Below are 12,073 nucleotides of genomic sequence, written 5' to 3'. Positions count from 1 at the left end.
TTAGCATTCTAAGAAATTTCAGTGCTGTCCGAACGAAAACACTGCAATCAATAATTACTAGGGTGAATCAAAAAGTAAGCTACAGTTGGAGGCAATTGATGATATATTGTAAATAGATAATTTCAAGGACCTTTAGAAAATATATAAAATCTTCGAAAGGAAATGTTCAAAAGTTCAATAAATCTCATTATTATTCTAAGGATAAAAATTGAATATACAGAAATGAACGCCATGCATAATGAAATGCATTGAAATTATTATTTCATTAATCATCCTTAAGATAGCATTCTCAATATTCTAATCTTATTTTGATGTATCAGATATTAAATCGACAACTTATTTGTGTAGAATTCAGATTCATGGACTGTCAATAATCTACCATTTCTTTCTGTTCATTAATTTAAATGCAGATTCCTCTAAACAAGAAAAGTTATTTTATAATCCTCCTGAATAAGGTATTTTTTTTTTCTATTTGTTTAAAAGTGAGTCTTGAAAATATCATTTGAAAAATGGAAGAAAATACCGTATTATATTAGAAACATATTTAATGACTTCTTCAATACATAAATGCAACATGTAACCAGAAAGAGTGGTCCAACCCTCAAAAAAAATTTTTTTTCTCACATACTGTTTAATAAACTAATCATACATCGACACTCCTTACATAACATTGGCATATAATAGTTAAGAAATATTTTTTGGCGTCAATTTAGAATTTTCACTGAATCTATCGTGCCAGACTTGGCGAGGTATTTGGCGACAAACCCTGATTTGCGTTAACAGTATCCAAATTTCGAATTTGTGTTTTAGACACGTTTTACTCAAACGATTGAAAAAAAAAATATGATACAAAACTGCAATTGTACTCATTAAATCTCATAGCATATTTGATATATTTAAATTATTGCGTTTTTAAACTATCACATGTACTTGTTTCTGAAGGCACAAACGGACAGACAGTCAACCATAAGTTGGATTTCGCTAAAAGTTGACAGATATCTATCTACACTGTAGATGTTAAATCTAAGTAATGAATTTTATCGATCTAGCTCCCTTCGTTTTGCAATTATGTTTGTTACAGAAGGAAGACATTATATATATATATATATATATATATATACTGGGTGTCCCATAAATTTGTAAATATTTTAAAAATTCATAAAAATTGAAGGACTGGGTATATTTAAATGCGGTTTGCGAAACTATAATTCTCATAAAGGGGGATTTTTTTTAAAAAAAATAATAATAATAATTCAAAAATTTGTCAATAGAGGGCGCTGCACACAACGTAATCAGTGGTAATATGCAAATTAAAGTCTTAAGAAAGGCAGAGGGAACGATTAACACATCATTTCTAAAGGTTTGTATAAGGTTTGTATTAAGATGTTGACACTGGTGGATAAAGCACTATTGGTAAAGTTGTTTTATGTCAGCAACGAATCGGCGGCTGAAGCCTTACGAAAGTTTAGGACCCAGAAAAGATTGAAGAAAGGTTCAGGTCCGATCCCTCCTGCTGGACTTGTTTCCCTAGTACGCCGTTTCGAAGAAACTGGAAGTTTGTGTCATCGGCCACGCAGAGGTGCACCTCGTTTAACGACAGTCCGTATCCCCGATGTCTCTTCGCAAATGGACAAGCTAAGGGAACAGTCTACAAGTGTAGTCAGTAGCGCACGAGAAGTGGCACGAATAACTGGTATACCAAAGACTTCGGTGTACCGTATCCTTCATGGTGTATTGCAATTGCACCCATACAAATTGCAATCTCTACATCAGCTCTTACCAAATGATACAGAGATTGGAATTCTCAAATTGGGCTTTGGCGAAAATTGAACATGATCCGCGATGGCTGCTGAAAATATTGTGGACAGATGAAGCTCATTTTGCTTTGCATGGAGCAGTTAATACCCATAACTGTAGAATATGGGCACATGAGAATCCACATGCTTACACTGAGAAGCCCTTGCATTCACCACGGGTTACTGTTTGGTGTGGTTTCACTGCATCCATTATTGTAGGCCCTTTTTTCTTTGAAAAGTCCTGTAAAAAAACAGGATGGAAGACATGTTCAGTTAATGGAACTAGTTACTTGGAAATGTTACAGAAGGAAGTGATACCGTCCTTATTGGAACACGATGTCCTTGACACAGTGACATTCATGCAAGACGGGACACCTCCTCACATCGACACCGAAGTGAAGGCATTTTTGAGAAGAATTTTTACTGAAGAACGGATAACCAGCCGTCATTTTACACATGAATGGCCCCCACGCTCACCAGATTTAACACCCCTTGATTTTTGGCTATGGGGTTACCTTAAGTCTCGGGTGTACCACCATAGGCCAACTTCGTTAGTGCAGCTAAAGGAAGCCATTCACCATGAAATATCATGCATTCATCCGGATATGCTGTATGATGCAGTTACCAGTGTTGTCTCCCGCTTCCAAATTGATATTTGTGGTGATGGCGGACACATAGAACAAGTGCTGTAGTAATGGTGTGATACACATGTAAACAATTGCTTGCATGCAAATAAAAATATTTTTCCCGTAGAATTGTATGTTTTGCTTATGTTTAGCGCCCTCTATCGACAAATTTTTGAACTTTTTTTTGTATGAAAAAAAAATCCCCCTTCATGAGAATAACAGTTTCGCAAACCACTTAAAATATATCCAGTCCTTCAATTTTTATGAATTTTTAAAGTATTTACAAATTTTTGGGACACCCGATATATATATATATATATATATATATATATATATATATATATATATATATATATATATATATATATATATATATATATATATATATATATATAATATATAAAATTCTCGTGTCACAGTTTTCGTTGCCATACTCCTCCGAAACGGCTTGACCGATTTTGATGAAATTTTTTGTGCTTATCCGGTATCTATGAGAATCGGCCAACATCTATTTTTCATCCCCCTAAATGTTAGGGGTAGTCCACCCCTAAATTTTTTTTTTATTTTTTAGACAAAATTTTTAATTTCTATTTTTTTATGATACAACATACAAAAATACATACAATCCTCACTTTTCCCCCTTCTACGATCAACCCTTATTTTTTAATAGCCATTTTAGTAATTTAATAATTTTTCCTCTCCGGTCGAAAACTGATCAATCGTCATTTAATTAGTTATCCCCGCCAGATGTCTACAGGTGTCACTTCTGACCCAGTAAACAGCACGGAGTAGGGATGAGAACGAAGCCGGTCTCCTTTCTTTCTCACTCCCTACACAGCTGTCGGCCATCATTATTGTTTATGCATCAAGTGTAGTAGTAACGTTGACAATTATTATTTTGCTATCTCAGTGTAACTCTCATATTAACTTTTAATCATTCCTATTTTATCAATAATAATTAAATTATCAATTTTGAGTGTATTTTGCACGATTAGTTAATCAAGTGATTTTATAACCTCAAAAGTACTCAACACGTGACACAAGCTTCCAATAACAACGGATTTTGTGTTGTAAGTATACTTTTTTTTATTTATATCGAAAACGTTGTTGATCTTATAAAAATGTAATTTTAATTTAATTTTATTAAAAAAATGTAATTGAACAATTAAGATTTTCATAGTTTCAATTTTTACAGTGAGCAATGCCAAGAAAACGCAAAGGGGCTGATTTGAGCCGCAGTACAAGTAAAGCTCGAAACTTGCGAAATAGCAGATCCGAAAGAACAGAAGAACAAATCCAGCAACAAAATACTGATGCACGTGTCAGAATGGCGCAATTGCATCGAGAAGAGCCAGAAGATACACGAGCTGAACGCAATGAAGTCAGAAGATTAGAACAACGACAATCACGCCGTTTCACAGTCAATAGACGAAGAACAAATGACCAACAACGACAACAGGTACATCGAGCATTTATATCCGATTCATTCCTGCGTCTAGCATTCCAGTATGAGCTCGATATTGAATATTATGCTCATTCAAAAGTGGTAATTGGTGCTATGGACAAGGAATGTCCGCATTGTCATGCTCTGAAATTCAAAAATGAGCCAGCTGGGATGTGTTGCGCGTCAGGAAAAGTGCAACTACCTGAAATTAAAACACCACCTGAACCATTGAACGGCTTACTTATCGGCACGGATCCAGATTCTAACGTGTTCCTGAAGTCAATTCGAAGATTCAATTCATGCTTTCAAATGACATCGTTCGGAGCAACAGAAATAGTTCGAAATACTAATGCAAATGGTCAACAATTCAATTCTACATTCAAAATCAGAGGCCAAGTTTATCATAAAATCGGCTCACTGCTACCAATGCCAAACGAACCACATAAATTCTTACAAATCTACTTTATGGACGGCGAGGATTCCGGAAGCGCACTTGCCAATCGCGTGAATGCACGTTGTGATTATAATTACCTTGATTCACTTTATGCCAGGCGCATCGTCAGCGAGCTAGATGCTCTTTTGAACGAGCACAACGAGTTGTTGAAAATATTCAAATCACATATGCACCAATTACAAAGCGATAATCACGCTATCGTCATTAATCCTGATAAAACACCAGCTGGAGAGCATATTCGTAGATTCAATGCACCCGTTGTTGATGATGTTGCTGGAATCATGGTTGGCGACTGTACAGCTGCACGAGAAATTCTGATTCGTAGAAGAAATAATAATCTTCAGTTCATTGCTGACACACATCGTTCATATGACGCTCTCCAATATCCGCTAATATTCTGGAAGGGACAAGACGGATATTGCATGAACATAAAACAACGAGATCCCGTATCAGGTACTTCATTCATTATTAATTTGATCATTAATCATTTAACAAAACAATTAAATTATTGAACGTAATAAATTTAAATTAATTTTTATGAACAAATATTACAGGAGCTGAAACAAACAAGAACGTTAGCTCAAAGGATTATTATGCGTACCGATTAATGATTAGACGTGGCCTGGACAACGTCATTTTACGATGTCGTGAGCTTTGTCAACAATTCATGGTCGACATGTACGCGAAGATTGAGAGCGAACGACTACGATACTTACGATATAATCAACAAAAGCTGTGCGCGGAAGAGTACATTCATTTGCGAGACGCTATCAACAACAACGCCGACGTCGCCGAAATTGGTAACCATGTCATTTTACCATCATCGTACGTAGGCAGTCCACGTCATATGCAAGAATATATACAGGATGCTCTGACTTTCGTGCGCGAATATGGACGACCATGTTTATTTATCACGTTCACATGTAATCCAAAATGGCCAGAGATTACATCTTTGCTACTGCCTGGCCAAAATGCAATACATCGCCATGACATTACAGCACGTGTGTTCAGACAAAACTTGAAGTCTTTAATAAGTTTCATTACTAAATCACATGTATTTGGTCCCACACGTTGCTGGATGTATTCGGTTGAGTGGCAAAAGCGAGGATTACCTCAGGCACACATTTTGGTTTGGTTCATCGACAAAATCCGTCCTGAAGAAATCGATAGTATCATTTCTGCGGAAATTCCAGATCCATCCACTGACCAACTGCTGTTTGATATTGTTACAACAAACATGATTCATGGTCCATGTGGTACTCTTAATAGTTCATCGCCTTGCATGGCTGATGGAAAATGTACTAAAAATTTCCCTAAAGATTTTACCAATGATACGGTCACAAATGTCGACGGATACCCAATATATCGTCGAAGAAATCCTGAAAATGGCGGACAGTCATTTATTAAAAATATCATCAACACAGACATTGATATTGACAATCGTTGGGTGGTGCCATATTCGCCTCTGCTGAGCAAGACATATAATGCTCATATTAATGTTGAGTTCTGCAGTTCTGTGAAGAGCATCAAATACATTTGCAAGTATGTCCATAAAGGCAGTGATATGGATGTGTTTAGAGTGGAAAATACTAATGTGAATGCTCCTCCAGTGAATAAAAACGATGAAATAACGCTCTACCAAATTGGTCGGTACATCAGCTCCAATGAAGCTGCTTGGCGTATCTTTGGTTTTCCAATTCATGAACGGGATCCAGCAGTTGTTCAGTTAGCCATCCATCTTGAAAACGGTCAGCGTGTATTTTTCACGAACGAGACAGCGATTGATCGTGCAATAAATCCACCTAAAACTACACTCACTGCATTTTTTGAATTGTGTAATCGTGCGGATGATTTTGGTGCCTTTGCACGAACATTACTCTATTCACAAGTACCACGCTATTTCACATGGACTCAAGCAAAAACATGGATGCCCCGCAAGCAAGGCTCACCAGTTGCTGCATGTCTCAATTTATTTAAATCAAACGCCTTGGGGCGATTATTTACAGTCAATCCAAGACACACGGAGTGCTTTTATCTTCGACTGCTGTTGGTTAATGTTACTGGCCCATTATCATTTCAAGATATACGTAAAGTGAATGGGCAACAATATCCAACGTATAAAGATGCATGCCTTGCACTCGGCTTGCTGGAAGACGACAACCAGTGGGAATGCATGCTTGCTGAAGCTGCATTGAACTGTACAGCAATACAAATTCGTCTACTATTCGCTATAGTGTTGACTACATGTTTCCCAGCCCGAGCACAGATATTATGGGAAAATCACAAAGATTCAATGACTGATGATATATTGCATCAACATCGTATACGGTGCCACGATCTAACCATAACATTCAGCGACGAAATGTACAATGAAGCATTGATTGCTATTGAGGATCTTTGCATTGTCATTGCCAACTTACCACTTAGTAATTTCGGTATGAATTCGCCAAATCGAACTGCATCTGATTTAATGAATACTGAAATGAATCGTGAACTGCAGTACAGTACTGTAGAAATGGCAGCGATTGTTGCCCGCAATGTCCCACTAATGAATGAGGAACAAAGAACCATTTATGATCGCATTATGCTCGCAGTTTCAGCTGGACAAGGTGGGTTCTTCTTTTTGGATACACCGGGTGGAACTGGCAATACATTCGTTATTTCGCTAATTCTTGCTGAAATACGATCAAATAATGGCATCGCATTGGCCGTTGCATCATCGGGCATTGCAGCAACTTTATTGGATGGAGGTAGAACAGCTCATTCAGTATTTAAGCTGCCACTAAATATTCAGAATAACCCTGACGCAGTATGCAACATTAAGAAACAATCGTCCATGGCCACTGTGCTGAAACGGTGTAAAATTATTATTTGGGATGAATGTACTATGGCACACAAACATTCACTTGAGGCGTTGAACAGGACATTGAAAGATATTAAAAACAGTGACAAACCATTTGGCGGAACTCTGTTGGTCCTTTCAGGTGATTTCAGACAAACACTTCCAGTCATTCCACGTTCAACATACGCTGATGAGATCAACGCTTGCTTAAAATCATCTCCATTGTGGCGTAATGTTGAAAAATTACAGCTAAAAATAAATATGCGCGTTCAAATGCTTCAAGATCCATCCGCTGAAACATTTTCAAAACAACTCTTAGATATCGGTGATGAAAAAGTTGCTATAGATGAAACTGGATACGTAAAATTACCGACCGATTTCTGCACAATCGCTGATTCGCAAGATACTCTCATTGAACAAATATTTCCCGATGTACACACAGTACATAAATCATGAGTGGCTTGCAGAAAGAGCGATTTTAGCGGCAAAAAATGTAGACGTTGACAATTTAAATCTGAAGATACAAATGTTGTTGCCAGGGAACTTGGTATCATATAAATCTATTGATACAGTTTGCGACGACAGCGAAGCAGTAAATTTTCCCACAGAGTTTTTGAACTCACTGGATTTGCCAGGCATGCCACCGCATAATTTACAATTAAAGGTTGGATCTCCAATTATCTTGCTTCGTAATTTGAACCCGCCCCGGCTGTGCAACGGTACGCGATTAGTCATTCAAAAATTAATGAAAAACGTGATCGAAGCCAGGATTTTAAATGGCAAGTTCAGAGGTGAAAATATACTCATACCACGGATTCCTATTATACCTACAGATGTGCCAATTCAATTCAAACGTATTCAGTTTCCGATTAGATTGGCATTTGCAATGACTATCAACAAATCCCAAGGTCAAACGATGTCTGTTTGTGGATTAGATTTGAGAACACCATGTTTTTCACACGGACAATTATACGTGGCATGCTCTCGAGTGGGTAAACCATCCAGTTTGTTTGTGTTAGCTAAAGATGGACTAACAAAAAATATTGTTCACGCTATAGCATTAAGAGATTGATATTGTTTAACAGTGTTACTGTCGTAATTGTTTAATTAATGATATATAATTTTAAGGAATAAATTATAATAACTTAAAAATAATGTTTGCCTTTTGTTATTTTTATATTCCCTCATCGTTCACAGCGCTCCATGCTTATTTCACGCATATACCACATTCTTACATACATACAATATACACATTCTAACATACATACATACTTACAATAAGTAAGCTATTTTTTGTCTACACTAGAAATTACTAGGAAATTATTTATATGGCAAAACAACGTTTGCCGGGTCAGCTAGTATATATATATATATTTTGAAACAGCGCGTAAAAAACTTGAAGATTCTTCAAAATCTCGAATTCGAATTTTTTGACGATTACTATACCTTCTCTATACTGAGTATACGTGGAAGTAAAAATCAATTGCTTTTAAAATACCACGTGTAGATATTTTGTGCGTGCTATATAGTGTCAGTTTAGCACAAAACGACAGCACAATGCAAGAATTACTATTTGAAATTTTAATATTGCATTTAAGGATTAACTAATTTATTCTTTGTTGATTATTTCAAACTCTATGAACCATGTAGAGATGAAGTTTTTCAGTTACAGTATTTCCAAGTAAACATATACTCACCTGTAGAACACTTTGTTCCTGGAATATATTTAAGAAGTTTTAATAAAGAGGCTTGTACAGGGAATCAATAGTAAACTTGAAAAACACTTGAGTTTCACTTGAAAAACACCAAAAATTCTCCAAATAAAAGCAATCGATTATAATTTCATTACAAAAGAAACCAGGAAAATGCTATTTAGGATATCTCCCAGACTGAAAGCTCGGTTGGTCTCGACCTGAGTATCAGTCTGGAACATTACCAAATGCATTTCAGAAAATCGAGAAATACGTGATAGGAATCAACCCAAGCATCAGACCATCATTTATAAAACAGTAACTAGACCATTAAGTGACCTAAAGGACATCTTAATGGTTTTTACAAAAATCAATTGCAAAAAGCTTGGCAGGAAATACTGAACAAAAAGAAACCTTAGTCAGATCGTTTTCAATAAGCAGTCAGAGATTTTTTTTTCTACTTCATTTCCAGCTATAGAGAAAGATAAAGACAGTTACAGTTTTTCAAAGTTGGGTATAAGCCTCTCTTCGTACCTGATGATTTAAGGAAAAGAAATTAAGTACAGAGTTTCAATATAATAATATGAGACAAAACCTTAAGTTCAAACTAGTTATTGCAGATATCTGACACTTAAAAACAGTTGATTTAATTTTTAAGTTTTATTGTTTCTTACTGTATATTTGTTATTTATTGTTAAACCTCTGGTATAAAGCAATATATTATCATTTCAAGCTTTCATAACAGAGCTCTTTATAGAAATATGAAAAAATAAAAAGAAATTAGAAAATAAGAAATATCACTTAACAATAAGAACAACCCAAATAAAATTTTCGTAATATTTTAGTCTATAACTTTTGTAAAGATGTCTTTATAATGGTGTCTTACTTACACTTCTAAATCAATTCTGACATTAATCGTAATATTATTAGGTTTTTTTTTTAGTTCGCAATAGGATTATGAATTATATTTTTATATAATGTTTTATAGTCTGCTTCCCTTGAGATTTCATACTTTTAAATTTCATCCGTATAAAATTATCATCAATAATTTCATATGGCTATATTATGTCTTCGTTAGTCAATGTTAATCAATCATGCATATGTACACATATATACACATTGAATAAGTTCTAGAAAAAAAAAGAATAAATCATTCCTTCCCTTGTTATTTGACAAATTGATTTTATGTTTAATAAAAATCATAAAAACATGTAATAAAATATTTTAGTGAAAAATATTGACGTGAATAAAGTGAAATTTAAGATAAATTATCTTATGTTTTATATGACAAATTATAGATTTAGCGCCTATAGCAGTGTAATAAAATAAAGTATTCTATGAGAAGTAATTTATTGCAATATTCTTACTATTAAAGTAAATATATTGACGTTGCAATTTGAACAATGAAATGTTTTGTAATAAATCAGTGTTGAAACAAAAAAACATAATAAAGTATGGAAAAAAAATCTTAACACTATTAATTTATTATTATATATATTTTATAAAATAAAAACGCATTTTCTTCGTATTATTTATTGAAAGATATTTTTATGAACTTTCTTGTCTTTAACATCCCGGCATGAACATTGAAAGGAATACATTTTCCTAAAATGGCGAATTATTATTTGAATAAAAAAACTATTTTGAATAATGTACATAAAATCTATATTATTCAATAAAATATTAATTTAAATCCATATCTGTAATTAAAATTTGAAAACACGTATGTTTATTTGTATATTTGAACTCCTATTAAATGATGAATATCAGATATATATGAAAGTGGTACAAACCCTTATAATTTCTATTTTTAAGTCAACTGTGCAATTCCAAATTAATTATTTCTAAAAGTTTTTAATAAAAAAACAAAAAAGCAAACCAAATTTCAATGAGGTATCCCAATTTTTCCCCAGTAAGTTCGTAAATGATTATCACAAGAAAACAATTTGCATGCCATCTTAAAGAACAAACAAATATATTTTTATTAATGAATTTAATTGCATTATTTTTAATACATTTCCTTGGAATTCAATATAAATTGAATTTGAAATAAAACTTCCTATTGCATCAATTAAATTAAAATCTATTTTATTATATCATTGAATTTTCTATTAGCGTGCCTCTCAAGGGATCACATTCTTTGGACACTGGCAAGGATGCAGGTTTAAATACCGCTTATATTTAGTAGCAGACACGTGTTTTAATCAGAAATCCAATGACGAAAGTTTAACTACTGTCTTAATGAGATATTTCCTTTTAAATTTCTCAATTCTTATAAATTGCCCAAATGAATGCAATATTCGTGGTTGCTGAATCCAATTGGAAAGAAGAGAAGTTATGGCAAAGGCAAAAAGAACCCTATGCGTTACATTTTTGGTGAGGCATGCGAACACCAAAAAGAAGAGATTGGTTCTTCAGATAATAAATTGTTACTAATACTATATAATAAAAACAGCAATATGGAAGAAGCTTTTAGCAATAATGAAGGGGACAAATAAAAGTTTCTAAAATAGCTGACCAAGATTAGTTGATGGCTGGGAAGTCAAATGATGTGGGAATGGAAGAATAAAAATTTGCTGCAGCGAAACTGTTCCCCTGTTTTGAAAAGATGTATTCCATCGATATTGGTTCACAAAATATTAATGAAAATAAAATAATCACGGAAGAAATTTTAATGATAACGTTAGCCATGTTAATTAATTTTCATAAATTACAATATTATCTCAAAAATTATTTGTATTTTTGTCATTATACTTGATGTAAAAAATTATGTGTATTTTTAATTATACTTGAGAGATAATGATAAAATATTCTGAGTTTTATTTCAAAGTAGCAAAATTAATTGGCAGCGGGACCTTCGTACTGTGCACAAAAACACTTTGTTTCGATCACTCCGATTGGATCGTTTTGTAAACGATTCTTCAACGTTTTCATTCCCCCTAATCGGTTATTTTCTATGATATTGATTTAGAATTGTAATTGCTTGACTTAAAACTAATTTTTTCGCACTATCCGACTCAAAAGAAAAAGATATTTTCCGCCAAAGCAAGCATGTAAACTATCTGAACTGACGAAAGTATGCCGAATGACAATTTACCAATTTGGTGTGATTTTGCTTCCACATACCCGTTGTGAATGTGTGTGTGTATGTACGTGCGTTTATCTCTTCTACACTTTACAGTTTTCATCGTTGTTCCCCTTTTCGTAAATGCATGTCCTG

At 34.1% G+C, this 12,073-nt stretch overlaps 3 protein-coding genes across 3 annotated transcripts; all 3 read left to right on the top strand.

Annotated features, from left to right (window-relative positions):
• The first annotated feature begins 3,623 nt into the window (after positions 1-3,623).
• LOC129966240 (uncharacterized) lies at positions 3,624-6,621 on the top strand. The gene is made up of 3 exons (XM_056080654.1): positions 3,624-4,773; positions 4,875-6,435; positions 6,525-6,621. The coding sequence occupies exons 1-3, from the start codon at positions 3,624-3,626 to the stop codon at positions 6,619-6,621; spliced, it is 2,808 nt and encodes a 935-aa protein (XP_055936629.1).
• A 181-nt stretch (positions 6,622-6,802) lies between these two features.
• On the top strand, positions 6,803-7,618 carry LOC129966239 (uncharacterized). Its single transcript, XM_056080653.1, has one exon. The coding sequence runs from the start codon at positions 6,803-6,805 to the stop codon at positions 7,616-7,618; it is 816 nt and encodes a 271-aa protein (XP_055936628.1).
• On the top strand, positions 7,603-8,249 carry LOC129967027 (ATP-dependent DNA helicase pif1-like). Its single transcript, XM_056081660.1, has one exon. The coding sequence runs from the start codon at positions 7,689-7,691 to the stop codon at positions 8,232-8,234; it is 546 nt and encodes a 181-aa protein (XP_055937635.1). The 5' UTR covers positions 7,603-7,688; the 3' UTR covers positions 8,235-8,249.
• Positions 8,250-12,073: the final 3,824 nt, after the last annotated feature.

The sequence above is a fragment of the Argiope bruennichi genome, chromosome 4 (assembly GCF_947563725.1).
Source record: "Argiope bruennichi chromosome 4, qqArgBrue1.1, whole genome shotgun sequence".
Classification (NCBI taxonomy): Eukaryota; Metazoa; Arthropoda; class Arachnida; order Araneae; family Araneidae; genus Argiope; species Argiope bruennichi.
This window is presented reverse-complemented; position numbering and strand designations above follow the sequence as displayed.

Excerpts from the sequence above, each read along its gene's own strand:
- LOC129966240 (XM_056080654.1), top strand. The coding sequence starts at position 3,624 with ATGCCAAGAAAACGCAAAGGGGCTGATTTGAGCCGCAGTACAAGTAAA. Across the intron at positions 4,774-4,874 it reads ACAACGAGATCCCGTATCAG|GAGCTGAAACAAACAAGAAC; the intron begins GTACTTCATTCA and ends CAAATATTACAG. Across the intron at positions 6,436-6,524 it reads AATGGGCAACAATATCCAAC|CAATACAAATTCGTCTACTA; the intron begins GTATAAAGATGC and ends TGAACTGTACAG.
- LOC129966239 (XM_056080653.1), top strand. The coding sequence starts at position 6,803 with ATGAATCGTGAACTGCAGTACAGTACTGTAGAAATGGCAGCGATTGTT.
- LOC129967027 (XM_056081660.1), top strand. The coding sequence starts at position 7,689 with ATGTTGTTGCCAGGGAACTTGGTATCATATAAATCTATTGATACAGTT.